The sequence below is a fragment of the Dasypus novemcinctus genome, chromosome 26 (genome assembly GCF_030445035.2).
Source record: "Dasypus novemcinctus isolate mDasNov1 chromosome 26, mDasNov1.1.hap2, whole genome shotgun sequence".
Classification (NCBI taxonomy): Eukaryota; Metazoa; Chordata; class Mammalia; order Cingulata; family Dasypodidae; genus Dasypus; species Dasypus novemcinctus.
The window spans coordinates 42,552,526-42,567,761 of NC_080698.1; the positions used below are offsets into that span (position 1 = coordinate 42,552,526).

Below are 15,236 nucleotides of genomic sequence, written 5' to 3' on the forward strand. Positions count from 1 at the left end.
CGGCACACCTGCCAGGCAGCCACAAGGACGGTGATGAAGAGCACAGGCTGTGGAGCTCAGTAAACCTGGACTCTAGTCCCAGGTACAGACCCGAGCTACGTAACCTGGGGCAGGTTGACTTCTCTGAGCCTCTGTTTCCCCAAAAGGACACGTTTTATACCCCAAGTCCCAGGTCAGTGTCTGTCACATAGTAATACTCAAAAATTTGTGTTAAATGAATGTAAAAAGGAACTAATACTAGTGCCTGCCTTATAAGGTGGCAGAAAGGAGTAAATGAAATTAACATATATAAAGATTTTAGCACACAGTCTAAAATTAGCACGCAGTAAGCACCAAGCAAGTATCTACAAAAAAATGACAAACTGAAACATTAAGGTTCTTCCTGATGGAAAGATGGATGCTGGGAAGGAATTGTTTTTGTTAAATTAAAAAAAACAACATAAACTATGGAATGGACAAAAACAGATTTTAAAACAATTAAACCCAAATGAGGCTGACCTTTGGTGCGCTATAGGGGTGGGGGTACTCGAAGCTTTCGGTGGGGAGCAGGATACTTCTGAAAGCTTGGAGCAAATAAAAAGGAGGGAATGTATACATTCCATCTCCAACTGTAGAGCAGGTAACAGTAAAAAATATTGATAAGGTCAAGGAATTCTAAAATTGATATTGTCATGAGCCATGACGGTGGTAACTGAAATGTTGGGTTCCCATCTGGCTGTGGGGGAGGGTGTATGTGACAGCTGGGGGGCGGGGCGGGACACGTGCTCCTTCCTCTCCCAGGACTTACTTCCTGGTGGAACTGTGGTTTTGCCGCGGTCAGGACAACTCTTCACCCTTACTAAAGTCACACAGTGGAGCGGGTCACCCTAGCGTCAAAGCGCTTACGCAGGAAGAACTCCAGCCTCTGGTCCCACTGCCCACCTCCAGGCGGGAAGTTGAGGTGCAGTCATTTTCTCCGGAGAGATGGCTGATAACAAAAGCCAGCAAAAGTACATTCCCTGCGCCCTGAAGCGAGGTCACGCCAGTTAGCAGTCAGGAAAGGAGGCATTTCTCACACTTGCTAATAAGTTTGACGCTTGCGAAACATAAACAGGAAGTGGGAGCTCTCCAAAGCGACCTGAAGGAAATACACTCCCAGTTTGGTCAGCGCGTGACTCCCCGTTCTTTGGGTTGTCAAGGACACGGCTAATTAAGACTGCGCCCCCCCACCCCCCAACTGCAGTCGAGGGTATTCTTCACCCAGTCGGAGCAGTGACCCCATTTCCCCCCCCCATCCACTCTTCCCACAGCTAGGCCACTCCGCAGCGGGGTGACTGACCAGAGGTGCAGTGGGAAAGGCTTACAGTCATCTCGCAACTCCCCGAAATTGCAGGGCAGGGGAGCGCAGAGGTCAGTGAAATCCCCAGCCAGGCCTTATTTTAGTCATGAATTTCCACTGGCTCTCTCCTCTGACTGTATCAGCGCGGCTCACACGGCCTGGTTGGAGTTTCAGCTGTTTTCCCTGCTCCAGGCTGAGCGAGAAGGTCACAGACGCCGGACTTTTCCGGGGGACGTAGGCGGGGGCCCTGGGCGGCGGCCTGAGTGAGGGTGAAGAGTTCTTGGGCCACTGGAGGCCTTCCTGCCTCAGATCCAGGGCAGTGAACTGGCTTGGCCCCCCCCTCCTTAGTTCATATTTTTTTTAAAAGAAAATTTAAAAACCTTTTTTTGGTCTTTTTTTCCCCCTAGGTTAGTCAATGACGCCAATCTAATTTTCCCAGGACTTCCCAATTTATTCTCTTCTTAAAGGTTCCCGTAAGGTCAAGAGCAGGACCGGTGTTTGATTCACCTCGGTCTCTAGCGCACAACGCCTGGCATTGCGGGAGGGGGCAGGGGGGCAATAAATGTGAGTCGCCTGAACGAAGACGAAGATTTGATTCTAGCAGGCGAATGGATTTTGCTTGTGCTTCTCTTCCCGCCTGCCACGGGTGCTGTTCGCCAACAGCACCGCCGGTGTTCCCGGTCGGCGGGGACACGGGCCGACCCCGGCTGGCACAGCACGTCCCCGGGGTCGCGGGCTCTGGGCCAGCGCAGAGGAGCTCTGCGTCCCCGGCCCTGCGGCCGGAGCCACGTGAAGCGTCACGCCCGGCGCTGCTGCAGGGCAGGCGCCACCGCCCCGGTTGTGTAACGTTGCAGCCGGAGGGGAGGCGACCCGGGGCGCTCCACTCGGGAGGGGGCAGAGGAGAGAGGGAGGGAGCGCCAGGCGCAGCGCTGGGTCTCTCTCTGCACTTGACTAGATGGAGTGGGGGGCGGGGGAGCACTGGGGCACCCAGGGGGATGCGCGAGTGGGTGCCGGCTCGCGGACAGGCTGTGCCGGGGTGGAACCCGGCACTTGCGCCTGCACACCCCGGCGGTCAGGTGCGCGCAGCGTGCTCCGCGGCGGCCTCGGCTGCCCCTGGGATTGGCCGCCAGCCCGCTTCCCATGGGGTGACATCCGCCCCGCCCCTCGGCCCCTCCCCACGACGGGCGATTCCTGGACGCTGGGCTGGCGGGGTGGGGGCTGGGAGGCCGGGGCGGAAAGAAACCCCGGCCTCTGGGGAAAGGAGGGCGGCCCCGCGACTCCCTCCGCCGAGCGCCGATTTCTCCGAGCGGGCCGGGCGGGGGAGGAGGAAGAGGGCTGGGCTGGAGCGGGCGAGGGGATATTCCTCTCCCGGCTTGAGTCAGACGCGGGCGGATCCGTCCTCCCCCGTTCCCTCCCAGGAGACGGGAACTTACTTCATTTCCCTGGGGCAGGTTCGCCCACGTTACCAACCCTCCCCCACCTCGCCGGGCCCTGCCAGCTTCCGCGCCCCCCGCCCCGCAGGGCAGGACCCGGGCCGCGCTGCCACCCCCTCTTCGGGGAAAGGCGGCCGCAGCCGCAGACACCTGGGGGCCGGGATGGGGGTGGGGGCTCCCTCGCCGCCGCGAGAGCTTTGTCCAACACGTGAGGCTCATGTGATGAAGACGGGGGAGGGCGGGCAGGTCGCTCCTTCCCTCCCCGGCAGCGGCCAGACGTGCCTGGAGTCACAGGGTAGAACACGTAGCTCCAACCCACCCACTCGCTCCCTTTTAACCCAGCCTGCCGCCTCTCCATTACTCCTCGGCTGCCCCCCCCCCCGTCCGCCCTAGCCGCCCCCCCCTCCCCGCGCTCCCTCCCTCCTCCCTGCCCGCCCCACTTCTCATTCACTTGGCTCGCAAGGCGCAGACGGCGCAGGGAGCACACACCACCGGTCTGTGCGCAGAGTCGGAGCCGGAGACCGCGGGGACACCCGGCCATGCACGCCCCCAACTGAAGCAGCACCTCAAAGCCGCAGCTCCGGGCAGCCCAGTGGAATTTAGAGAGCTCAGACTTCCTACGGAGAGACCCTAGAATCCCCCTCCTGGACAGTCCTCACCCCGCCGTCCCGCTAGCGCAGAGAGGAGCGCGCAGTGGCCCCGGTTCGCCGAGCCATGGAGCGGATCCCCAGCGCTCAACCGCCGCCCTCCTGCCTGCCCAAAGCGCCAGGACTGGAGCCCGGAGACCTACCAGGGTAAGTTGGCACCCCAGGGACCTCTTCCAAGCTCACCTCCAGTCCTACATTCTGCGCCGCTCTCAACTTGGAGCAGCTCCAGTCGTACCCGGGGGTTCTCGCCCCATCAGAGTGGCTGCAGCCCGTGCGCAGGCAAACTCACGACCCCTTGCCTCTTTTCCTTGCAGGATGGATTTTGCACACATGTACCAAGTGTACAAGTCGAGGCGGGGAATAAAGCGGAGCGACGACAGCAAGGTAAGCGCACCGCGCCCCCGGGGACCGGGCGCCTCAGCCCCTCGCGCGCGCTGAGTTTCCAAGAAAAGTTTTCTCACTTTGAGGTTGGCTGGGGGATGCGAGGTAGTGGTTCGGTGCCTTTAATGAGGAGCTTAGAAAAGAATGGGCAGGCGGTCGTTTTGGGTTTTTACTCTGCTCCCCTGCTTGCCTCTTCTTGCGTCCCGGGGGCTTCGTATCCCCTTACTCAGCGCCCCCCCTCCCCGTCTCCCCCCGTGCGCCTTGCAGGAGACCTACAAACTGCCGCACCGGCTTATAGAGAAAAAAAGACGTGACCGGATTAACGAGTGCATAGCCCAGCTGAAGGATCTCCTCCCCGAACATCTCAAACTTACTGTAAGTGAGAAGCTGGCCCCTCTCCAGCCCAGCTCCTCTGCCCGGAGGGCGGGCGGGGATCACTCGCCGCCTGCAGGCCCCGCGGGGAACTGCACAGCAGACGGCCAGGTCCGAGCGGTGCCTCAGTGTTCGGGCACCCTCACCCAGCGCTGGGATTTTCTGGTAGCCTCATGGCAAATGGAGAGAGGGCCACTTGGACCTCGCCAAGTAGGCTCCAGCATTGGTTCTCCTTCCTTTTTCAAGAGTTGAAGACTTTCCCTTCTGGTGATTTTCAGGGTTGGCTAGTTTTCCTCACTTAAGAAGCAGACCAAACAACACGCAGATTTTATTTGCTGTCCCCCGCCTCCCCGCTCTTTTTTTTAAGGAGACTTGTTTTCTGTGTGGTTCTTACATCTTGTCCTTTCTTGGTGGTAGCTTGGCAGCCTTTGGTTGGGGAAGGGGAAAAAGTAGTATTTGGGAAGGGAGAAAAGAGCCTGGATTTGCTGCAAGTTCTGAAAGGGTGTGAGGAAAGAGGCTAGGGGAAGCCTCTTGGCTGCCAAACACAATTGAAAGTCTCTCCTGGGGTTGACACCACTGCAGAGAAATGTTATCTCCGGATTCCCCCGAGTTAAGGTCAGCAGCGGCTGCTGGAGAAATTTATCTGTCAAAGCTTCCTCCTGAGATAGTTGCCGCTCCCAAAATGTCCCCAAAGATAGATGACACCTATCTTTATTTTATTCTTTACTCAGATGTATATATATGTATACGTAGATATGCATACTGTTATTCTTTTTTAACACATAATCTACAAACTTGAAACTAAATTTAGTCAACCAGTAAAAGGCTATTCCATTACCCCCACACACACACACATATTTCTTTCTCGTTGCTAATAATTGTCCCAGAGGTAAGACTCTTCTTACCTCACTGCTGACTAATGCTCTTTTCATTTCAGACTTTGGGTCACTTGGAAAAAGCTGTGGTCCTTGAGCTTACCTTGAAGCATGTGAAAGCCCTAACAAACCTAATTGATCAACAGCAACAGAAAATCATTGCCCTGCAGAGCGGTCTACAAGCTGGTGAGTGGGCAAGTCTGGCTATCGTTTCTTTAAGAGTTCTAGCGCAAATAGAGACCTGTGGGTTTCCACGTTTGGTGTATGAAATAGCCCACAACAATTTGCTTATGCACGTTCATTGGCGGGGAGGGGGAGATGCAGTTTTATCTTTCCTAAAAGGTCAGGCTTTTCATTTGGAATGCTGCTGCATGCCACCTGGCGTGAATACACACTAGTCAAATGATAAAATATTTCTGTGGCATTTTGGCATTAGAGTCTCTGGGTTCTGGGTGATTTTCCTCCTCCCCTTTAAAATGTCAAGGCACCTATAATTTGTGCTGTGGGTGTTTCACAGTCTATTTTCTTCACCTTCTTTCGTTGGAGAGTAGATCATGGGTATGCCCCAGCATTTTCCTGCTGCTTTGCTTCCTTTTCGTTTGGGGTGTGGTACGGTTCTGGCTGTATGACAGCAGGAGTTTTTCCTGCATTTCATGTGGTTCCCTGAATAGCCACTAGGTATCTTGGTGAGTTGCACAATGTAATGAAACCTCTGGGGTTTCATCATTCGTTTCTACCTACTTCCAGAGAATCAGAGTCACCTTCTAACCTTTTAGTCTCATCCAGTCCAGATAATACTGTACAGGTTTGCGAGAAATTCTCCCCTCCACTCCCTCATTCCATTCTTCTCTGCCTTCCTTTCCAAGGCTAGTCGTATGGAAATTGCCAAAACCCAGCATATGCTTCAGCCAGTTTCCTCACTTGAAAGTCATTGAAAAAGAGTTCACTTTGAGTTATATTTTTCCTTCATTTATTTTATTTTATGATAATCTGGGCTCTGTCCATCTTGCCACTATGAGATCAATGCTTTCCTATAAGTTGACTCTAGGATTTATGAATATATGAGGATGCTTATTGCTATACCACTTACAAAGAAACCTCAGGAACAACCTACAAATTCAACAGGAAGTGAAATGATCCACCCCTATTAATTATGGTCCATTCCTATAATGGGATATTGTGCAACTATTCCTATTCAAAATCTTGTGTCATCCCTGGGTGATAGGATCGTGGATTCTTTTTATTTTTTTTCGGTATAATCTAAATTTGCTCTGAGCATATTGCCTTTGGAATTGGAAACACATACCTCCAAATGGTATTTTTTTAACAAAAAGGAAAGCTCCCACTGTTTGGAGTATGGGTATTCAGGTGAACCATGGGGCCTTCTGAAATGTCTTCCTTTGGGTCTGTGTTCCTCAGGTGAGCTGTCAGGGAGAAATGTCGATGTAGGTCAAGAGATGTTCTGCTCAGGTTTCCAGACGTGTGCCCGGGAGGTGCTTCAGTACCTGGCCAAGCACGAGAACACTCGGGACCTGAAGTCTTCGCAGCTCGTCACCCACCTCCACCGTGTGGTTGCAGAACTGCTGCAGGGTAGCACCTCCAGGAAAGCATCAGACCCAGCTCCCCAGATGATGGACTTCAAGGAGAAACCCACCTCCCTGGCCAAAGGCTCGGAAGGGCCTGGGAAAAACTGCGTGCCCGTTATCCAGCGGACATTCCCTCACTCGAGTGGGGAGCAGAGCGGCAGTGACACGGACACAGACAGTGGCTACGGAGGAGAATCCGAGAAGGGAGACTTGCGTGGCGAGCAGCCATACTTCAAAAGTGATCATGGACGCAGGTTCACCATGGGAGACAGGATCGGCGCTATTAAGCAAGAATCCGAAGAACCCCCCACAAAAAAGAGCAGAATGCAGCTTTCAGATGATGAAAGCCATTTCACTAGCAGCGACCTGCTCAGCTCCCCATTCCTGGGCCCACACGCACACCAGCCTCCCTTTTGCCTGCCCTTCTATCTAATCCCACCATCAGCAACTGCCTACCTGCCCATGCTGGAGAAATGCTGGTATCCTACCTCTGTTCCCCTGTTATATCCGGGCCTCAACACCTCTGCTGCAGCCCTCACCAGCTTCATGAACCCAGACAAAATCTCGGCCCCCCTGCTCATGCCCCAGAGACTCCCTTCTCCTTTGCCAGGTCATTCGTCCATCGACTCTTCTGCTCTGCTCCAAGCTCTAAAGCAGATCCCCCCTTTAAACTTGGAAACCAAAGACTAAACTCTTTAGGGGATCTAGCTGCTTTGCTTCCCTTCCTCTCCCCTACTTAAAACAACAAAAAAAAAGTTTTTGCAAGTGCAGTGAGATTGTTCCAGTGTGTATGCTGAGATAATTTGAGATGTGGCGAGAAGATTCAGGGTGTGTGTGCGTATGTGTGTGTCATGTGCCTGAGTGTTGGTATAGGACATAAATCTCTTGGCTTAAGGAAGACATGAAGGATTGCCTGACATCAGCAGAGTTAAGGGGGGCGGTAGCACACTTCTGGGCTTTTCCCCACCCAGAGATTAGCCCCCTTTGATATAAATCAGCTGGAATTTCAAAAGTGTCAGAGTCTTGTTCTGAGTCACTCTTCAGTTTGGGAGCCAAGGCTTTGAGAAAAAGGTACTTTCAAAAGAGGGCTTTCCAGTGCACAGCTCCTGGCCAGCTGTTAGGACCCCACCCTCCTCCCTTTATTGTCGACGTGACTCACCAGACAGGGAGAGGGCAGCCAGACTGAACTTGGGTGCAATTCTGCTAAAGTGGTGAGGTAGCAGACACTGGCGTTGCACGGTAGTGGTTTGGGGAGATTTCCATCAGGTTTGCTCCCCACCCCTGCCTCAGATGAGTAGAGAGAATGTAGTTCCCTCCTCAGGCTTCTAGAGTGCTTCGCTTAAAAAGGAACTGAAAAGGGCCCTCTCGTATAAGCTGAGCTGCCAGGGGATAAGGGAGGAGCTGCTCAGGCCCCTGGCACCTGTACCTGGTTCTTGCTATTCATCCTTGCTGCCCAGGGAACCGAACCAGAGTCTGAGAGATGGAGACGTAGAAGTCGAGCACCCAAAAGTGCACAAAGCGGAGTAATAAATTGCTACCTGCAACAAACAGAGCTAGACTCGGTTTTAATTTCTATACTAAAACTCCTTTTAACCAAGCTTAGCTTCTCAGAAGCCTAACCAATCCTTGGCCCGGCAAACTCCTTTCTCTAGGCTAATTCCTCTTGCCGGATGGCATACGGAGTGTACTGAACTGCTAAAAACGATTCTGTCTCCTTCAGAGAAGTTTTATTTTTGGTCCAGAGTCCTTGTTTTCCCAAATTGTCCAGCTAGCCCTGCACCAGCTTTCAAAATGCACTATGCTTGATTGCCGACTGTGTTTGAACTTTTTCTTTTCCTGTTTTTATTTTGGTATAAAGTCATTGCCTTTATTTGTAAAACTGTTATAAATATATATTATATAAATATATTAAAGAGGAAAATGTTTCAGATGTTTATTTGTATAATTATTTGATCTACAAAGTGAGAAAAAATGAATGTATTCCTGTTTTTGAAGAGAAGAATAATTTTTTTTTCTCTAGGGAGAGGTACAGTGTTTATATTTTGGAGCCTTCCTAAAGGTGTGAAATTGTAAATATTTTTATCTAAGCGTAAATGTTAAGTAGTTGTTTTAAAATACTTAATAAAATAATCCTTTTCCTGTGGAAGAGAAAGATGGTCTCCTGCAGTTTTTAAATACCTCGAGTGTGTTGTCAGGCAGCTATCTCCTTATGTCCTTCTTGGTTGAAGGCAGCAACTAGTTAATTTTGGTGTACTTTCATTCAGCTTTTCACGTGCTCTGTATTCAGTTAGAATAAGCTTAGTCAACTTAGTAGGTAAATATTTGTTTAATTTTTTTTTAAGCTAACCCTTGCCAGGGGTTCACAACCATATGCCAAGGGAAAAAAAAAACCATTTCTTCTTCACTCTGTTTTAGTCATGGTCCTCGAGCTTGACAGAAAATCAAGGTATGAAATCGTGGGCTGGAATGTCTGGGAAGCTTGCTAGAGGGACAGGCACATTGAGAAAAGATTTAATGGGTTATTATGCAATAATAATTGATGCTGGGGATAGCACCTCTTTGCCAAGGCCGCCAAACTTTTTCAAATCTAGCAAGATCTAATGGATTTGCCATATCCTGTCTTATTGCAGCTAGAGGCAACATTCCATAATTATTTTCTACATCCTTCCTGGACTTCCTCTCACTGGGTGTGTTTGTGCGTGAATAAATATTGCTGTTCCTTAGTCAAGTGCTCTTGTTAAAAAAATAAAACTATTCCATGGGAAAAGAAATGGAAAATGACCTAGTGGGTTTTTGCCTCTTACCCTTCCACCTTGAGTTTCGGTATTCCTACTGGAGATTTTCCCTCTGCGGTGTCCTGATGGTTGCTGATGGCTGGGGCCTGGCTGGCGAGTCTTCCAGAACCCTGGGCTTGTCTGGAGCCCAAGGAAGGGACCTCCCACCAGGGAGATCTCAGCCAGGCAGAGGCACCACCTGCCTGTCAGAACTGTTTACTTCAAATGTCTCCTGATGAGCCAGCCACAGTGCGCTTTGCCTGCGAGTGTGAGATGCAGAGTGCACAGGCTAAAAGGCATGATTGTGCACAGTTGTGCCCAGGCGGCGTGCTGTCCTCGGGAGCCCCAGATCAGAAGTCAGATCTGATCTGGTTGTATCTTTGGTATCGATGAGTTGGTGATCTCGCATCTCCCCTCTCCAAGCCTGTTTTTAACTCAGTAAAATGAGAATTCTGAGCCCTTCTCACATGTCCTATAGTAGGTAGTTGGCACAGTCTATAAGTTCCTTTTTCTCCCACCTTCCCAGGGCCATAGTTTCTGAGTTTTCTGCCTACTAACCCCCTGAATTCCTCCAGAAGTTGCTGGACTTTTTCTGAAAAAAACAAAAATAAAAACGAAGAAGTCACGTTTATCCTGGCGATGGAGCTGGGGATTGAAATCAAGGTCAAAATCTCTTGCATGCTCTTCTCTCTTTCCTGGGCCTTGACTCAAGGAGTAGCTGTGGGGACCGAAGGAAGTGGTTCAACCACCTGAACTAAAAAAAGATTTGAGGGTTCAACACATAGTCAGCCTAGAATCCTCCTACCAGAACCTGTCCCTATCGAACACCCCCAAAACTTGCAGCTCCCCCTCTGCCTCTTCTCTGCTTCTGGGTTGCCCTTGACCTTCATTTTCACCCTGTTTCAGCAAGATCCAGGCGCTGGCGGGCGGAAGTGCGGAGGGCGGCTTGCACCCCAGCCTCTCCCCCTTTCGGGACGAGGAGCAGCCCTGTCTGAAACGGGGTGTGTGTGCAGGGGAGGGGGTGAAGCACTGGGGACAGGCAGAGGCGGCAGGGAGCGCCGCGGCCTGGGATCCCACCGCCTTCAGACAGCGCGGGATGCGGCGCGCAGCCGGGCCTGCGCGGATGGTCTCACCCGGCGCTGACCTGCCTCGCCTGTTGACGCAACGTCACGTTTCCGACTGCAGCCCTTTCATGTGCGGCCGGCGGCTAAAAGCGGCTGCCGGTTCCTGGAAGCAGACGTGCCTGGCACCGCGTCAGCAGAAACCTGATCCCGGGGGAAGCTTGGCACGGCCTCGGGATCGCTCGGCCCCCAGAAATAGGGCCTGGCAGCGGGCGCCGGGCAGCCAGCCGCCCCCCTTCCCCGACCTCCCTCCCTTCCACCGCCCGCCCCAGACGCCGCAGGAGGGAATCTGAGCCCTTTCTCGTGGGGGTGGGAGGAAGGGCCAAGCAGGGTAAGGAGCTGGATTTAGACGGAGCCCTGGGACGAGGGCCTAATTAACCAGAAGCTAGAAGCTTCGCCGAAGTCTTCCCTCATTAATGTGGCCTAACAACCTAGAAGAACCATTGTGTGTACAGTGAAAATTCGCGTTTTGTCGATCAATCAAAGCAGGCTCAGAGAGGCAAGGTAACTTGCCCAAGGTCACAGAGCTTCTGATTGGCTAAGCCATCAGTAGGCTGGTGGATCTGCAGGATTGGGGATCTCCTAACTGCATCCAGGGTGAAGGCTTTCATGGAGGCTGCCTGTTAGTAGTAATATCAACACTCATACTGTTAATAACAACAGCTAACTCTTTATAGCACTTGCTATTTGCCCAGCACTCTCCAAAATGCTCCACATACAATAACTCAAATTTTCACAGCCAATTCCACGAAGTAATTGTTATTGCAGCAGTAGTAGGCGCTACTATTATTCCCCTTATACAGTTCAGGAAATGTGGGCACAGAGAGGTTAAGTAACTTGCTCAAGGTCACACAGCTCCAGTAGTGAATCAGAATTTAAACCATCGCAGTTTGGGTTCAAAGTCTGTGTGCTTAACAACAAAACCACACTGCTCTTCCTGTTAAATAATAGTAATTATAACAATACAAGCAACAACAATAGCAACTATTGAGATTGAGCAGTTTCCCTCTGCCAGGCAGTTCAGTAAGCATTTTACATGAATGATCTCTACTCCCCATAGCAAATGTGAACGGTAAATACTAACATGCTCACTGTACAGATGAGAAAACGGAAACTCCGGGAAAATGGCTTGTCCAAGGTAGCCCATCATGGAAGGGGCACAGCCACTCCCTTTCTCTGGAATGCAACTGCTCATAAACGCAACTCCCGTGATGCTGGGCTCTGACATACACGATCCCATTTAATTCTCGAAATGGCCCTGCCGAGGAGGAACTATTATCCCTGGTGGACAGAAAAGATAATTGAGGCTTTAAGAATTAAAGTTATTTGGCCCAACTCCTTATCTGATTCCATGCAAATGCCCCCACAGACTATGCCCTACAGTCAAGAAATGGACCCACTCTCTGGTCAAGGAAACGAAGCCAGCTGGACTGTAGGAGCTCAGCTGACTGTGCTGAGAACCAGAATCTGGGTTCGAGGAAACTCTGTATTGAAGTTTCTGGGGTGGGGGTGTCCAGGCCATTCCTTTTCTCGCCTCCCTTAAGGCTGGGTGAGCTCAGAGGGGCCTGGGACAATGAGGACAGATGGGCCTCTTGGCCGTCCCTCTGCTGGAGGGAACAGGCCGAGTGGTCCCGGGCTCTCCTGCTGGAAGGGAGCCTCGAGGGCTCAGACACCAGGCCCTTTAGCTCCCGTCTCCGATTCAGCCCACCCCACACCCCGGCCCATCTTCTGCCTCAGGCTTCGCCAGGTATTTGGTTGGTGAGGGGGTAAGCAATAGGCCGTTTCTCCTCGTGAAAGGGGGCCAGGATCCCCTCTTTTTCCTCAGGCATCTGGAGCCCACGATGAGGCTCAAGGAGGAGAGAGAACGTGTTGAGTTCCCAGGTGGTTTCACAGAAAGCCCACGTGTTCAGGGGACCCAGAATTCCCTGAGGTGCCACGTGGCACGGAGGGCGGCTAGGCTCCTCGCTTCCTTTTTATCCGTCTCGTCTATTGTGACCGTTTGTTTGAACTGGAGTTCACTGCTTGAAAACATCACAGCGAGTTTGGAAGGCACCCAGCTACAACCCCTTCCTCAGTCACTACCTTCCCTCGCCCCCTCTAGGATCCCGAGGGAGGCTGAGGCCGCTGCAAGCCACCACCTCCAGCCCCAGCCAGCACCACCCCCTGTTTACCCCCAGCCATCTGTTTGGCCTGACTACCACAGCAGAACATGAGCCGGGCGCAGCCTCTCCCGTTGGCGGGGGAAGCCACTGACATGTTTGTCGCGGCTGAGCCATGCAGTCTTGTGATGTGGCTGGATTGCCGCCCAGAAGGTATCTTCCGCCCTAGATGGGACCCTCCCTTCCCGGGAAATTTCAGCCAAGACACCGAGGTGGGACATCGGGACATCAGAGGGCTACTAGGTAGGGGACTGAGCCTCAGGCTGGGCCAAAAGGATGGGGGCAGCCAGCCTCTGTTATACTCCTAAATCCTAACCCCGCCCTCTGCAGCAACCCCCCCCTTCTGCCTCCATCTTTGGGTGGGCAAAAGGGAGGAAACTTGTGCTTATTTATTTGTTTGAAGAGCAAATCCTTTAAAAAATATATATATATACCACATGAAGAATGGGGATATGCACGGAGGATAGGGAGGGGTAAGGGCGACAGTGGAATTCAAATGGGAAAAAGAAGGGAAACTACTTTCTTTCCAAAAAAAAAAAAATTGTGTTTCTTAAAAATTTTAAATAAAATAGAATTTTATCACGTTTGTACTATGGAAAATTTAAATTATATACAAAAGTAGGATAGCAAAATGAACCCTCCCTGTATCAATCACCCAATACTTCATGCCCAGTTCCATTCCGCATGTAATACACATCCCCATCCACTTCCCTTGCTCAAATATTATTTTGATGCAAATGCCAGACACCATGTAATTTTACTTCTAAATCTTTTTGGGTATATAGCTAAAAGATAAGTATTCTAAAAAGAATTACTACGATAGCATTATCACACCTAAAAAAAATTAGCAATGCCAAAAGGCAATTTTAAAAATTTTCTGAAGAGAGTCCAGAATGGTTTCAAGATTTAAAAATACTAAAAAGTTGTCAGTGAAAGACCTTGCTTCCCTGTCCCCACCCATCCTCTTTCATCCTGGCACCCTCCCCACCCCACCCCCCAGCTTGCCCCATCAAACTCAAGCACGAGTAGGGAGGCAGGCACTGTTTTCTCCTCTTCGAGAGTGTATTTATACATGTACATGCAAATATGAATGTGTTTGTCCCCTTTTGCCACACAAAAATAGCATGCTATTCACATTATTCTGCATTTATTGTTTAACGTAAGAATGTCTTGGGGTGCTATTCACATGAACCCAAAGAAAGGTTTTCATTTCTTTTTTTACAGCTGCATAGTATTTCATTGTATAGATGTATTATGATTTATGTGGCCAGTTCTCTAATATGGGCCTTTGGTTTATTTCTGATCTTTTGCTATTACCAACAAGGCTGTAATGAATAAGTTTATACCTACATCTTTTTGCATATGTATAACTATATTTATGGGATAAACTCCCAGAAGTGGGATTACTGGGTCAGACGTCAGGCACATCTGTCATCCTGAAGGATATGGTCCAACTGCCCTCCATTGGACTATTATAGTTTACACTCCTTTAGCGACCCAGGGGAGTTGCCTGTTCTGGAAAGCAGTTTGCAGATGTCAAAAGACCAAGGGATTCCACTTCCAGCTTTAGCCTAAGGAAGCTACTAATCAGGGTTTCAAAGACTAAACCACAGGGATGGACATCTCTGTGACATTCATATTTTTTCAAAAACTTGAAAATCAGAAAAATGGCCCACAAGGAGGCTGGTTGAATAACTTATGGTTTGTGCAAATGCTGGAGTGCTAAATAGTCATGAAAACTATATCGGGCAAGAATATTTATTATTATTTATTCTATTATTAAGGATAAAAAGGAGATCACAAAACATTATGTTCCAAGTTATGCTATTTTTTTCAACAAAACCTAACATGTATGCTTTAAAATGTTCTCGCTCTCTGCCTCAGTTTCCACCCCTATAAAATGAGGACAATAATAATCAATGTATTGAGTTGTTGTAAAGATGAAATGAGTTAAAATGCCTAAAGTGCTTAGAACAGTGTCTGGTGAAAGAAAGCTCCATGTCAGAGTTAGTATAATTAGTGTTGCCTTGAATATTTTCATTATTAATTGTATTATATTTGCATATTAAAAAAGGTTTGACAGACAATATAACAAACTTTTAACCATCCTGGCAGGACTTAGAAATATTGTTACTAAAGACATTTTTAAATTTTCTGTCTCTTTCCTTCTTTCCTTTTTACAACAAATGTCTCGCTTCTATAATATATACTATTATGAAATGAAAAAAAAAGACAAGAATGGAATTCTGAGGTATTCTTGGAAATCTGCACTCAGCAAAGCCTCAGGAAATGACGTGGAAAGAAAAGGCGGGAGCCTTTGCAGGTTTTTGCCAGCTCAGCCTTGGGCCAGCCAGCCACACACAGTGGTAACTCCCTGCAATGAGTGACTGCAAGGGTCCAGGGAAGATTCTCCCTGCCCACATGCACGTAGAAGCTTTTAAAAGGGAATTAACAATTGGAGCCGTGACAAGTTGAGAGTACACTCAGTAGCCCATGAGAATCTTGAGGCAGGGGACCCAACTCATTTACTGCTGTGTCCCCCCAGTGTTGAGGAATTCAGACAATTTTTT

General features: G+C 50.0%; 1 protein-coding gene across 1 annotated transcript; it reads left to right on the top strand.

Annotated features, from left to right (window-relative positions):
• The first annotated feature begins 2,551 nt into the window (after positions 1–2,551).
• On the top strand, positions 2,552–8,764 carry BHLHE40 (basic helix-loop-helix family member e40). The gene is made up of 5 exons (XM_004483102.5): positions 2,552–3,545; positions 3,713–3,782; positions 4,047–4,154; positions 5,089–5,212; positions 6,446–8,764. Exons 1-5 carry the CDS (start codon positions 3,466–3,468, stop codon positions 7,300–7,302), a joined length of 1,239 nt encoding a protein of 412 aa, XP_004483159.2. The 5' UTR covers positions 2,552–3,465; the 3' UTR covers positions 7,303–8,764.
• The last annotated feature ends 6,472 nt before the right edge of the window (positions 8,765–15,236 follow it).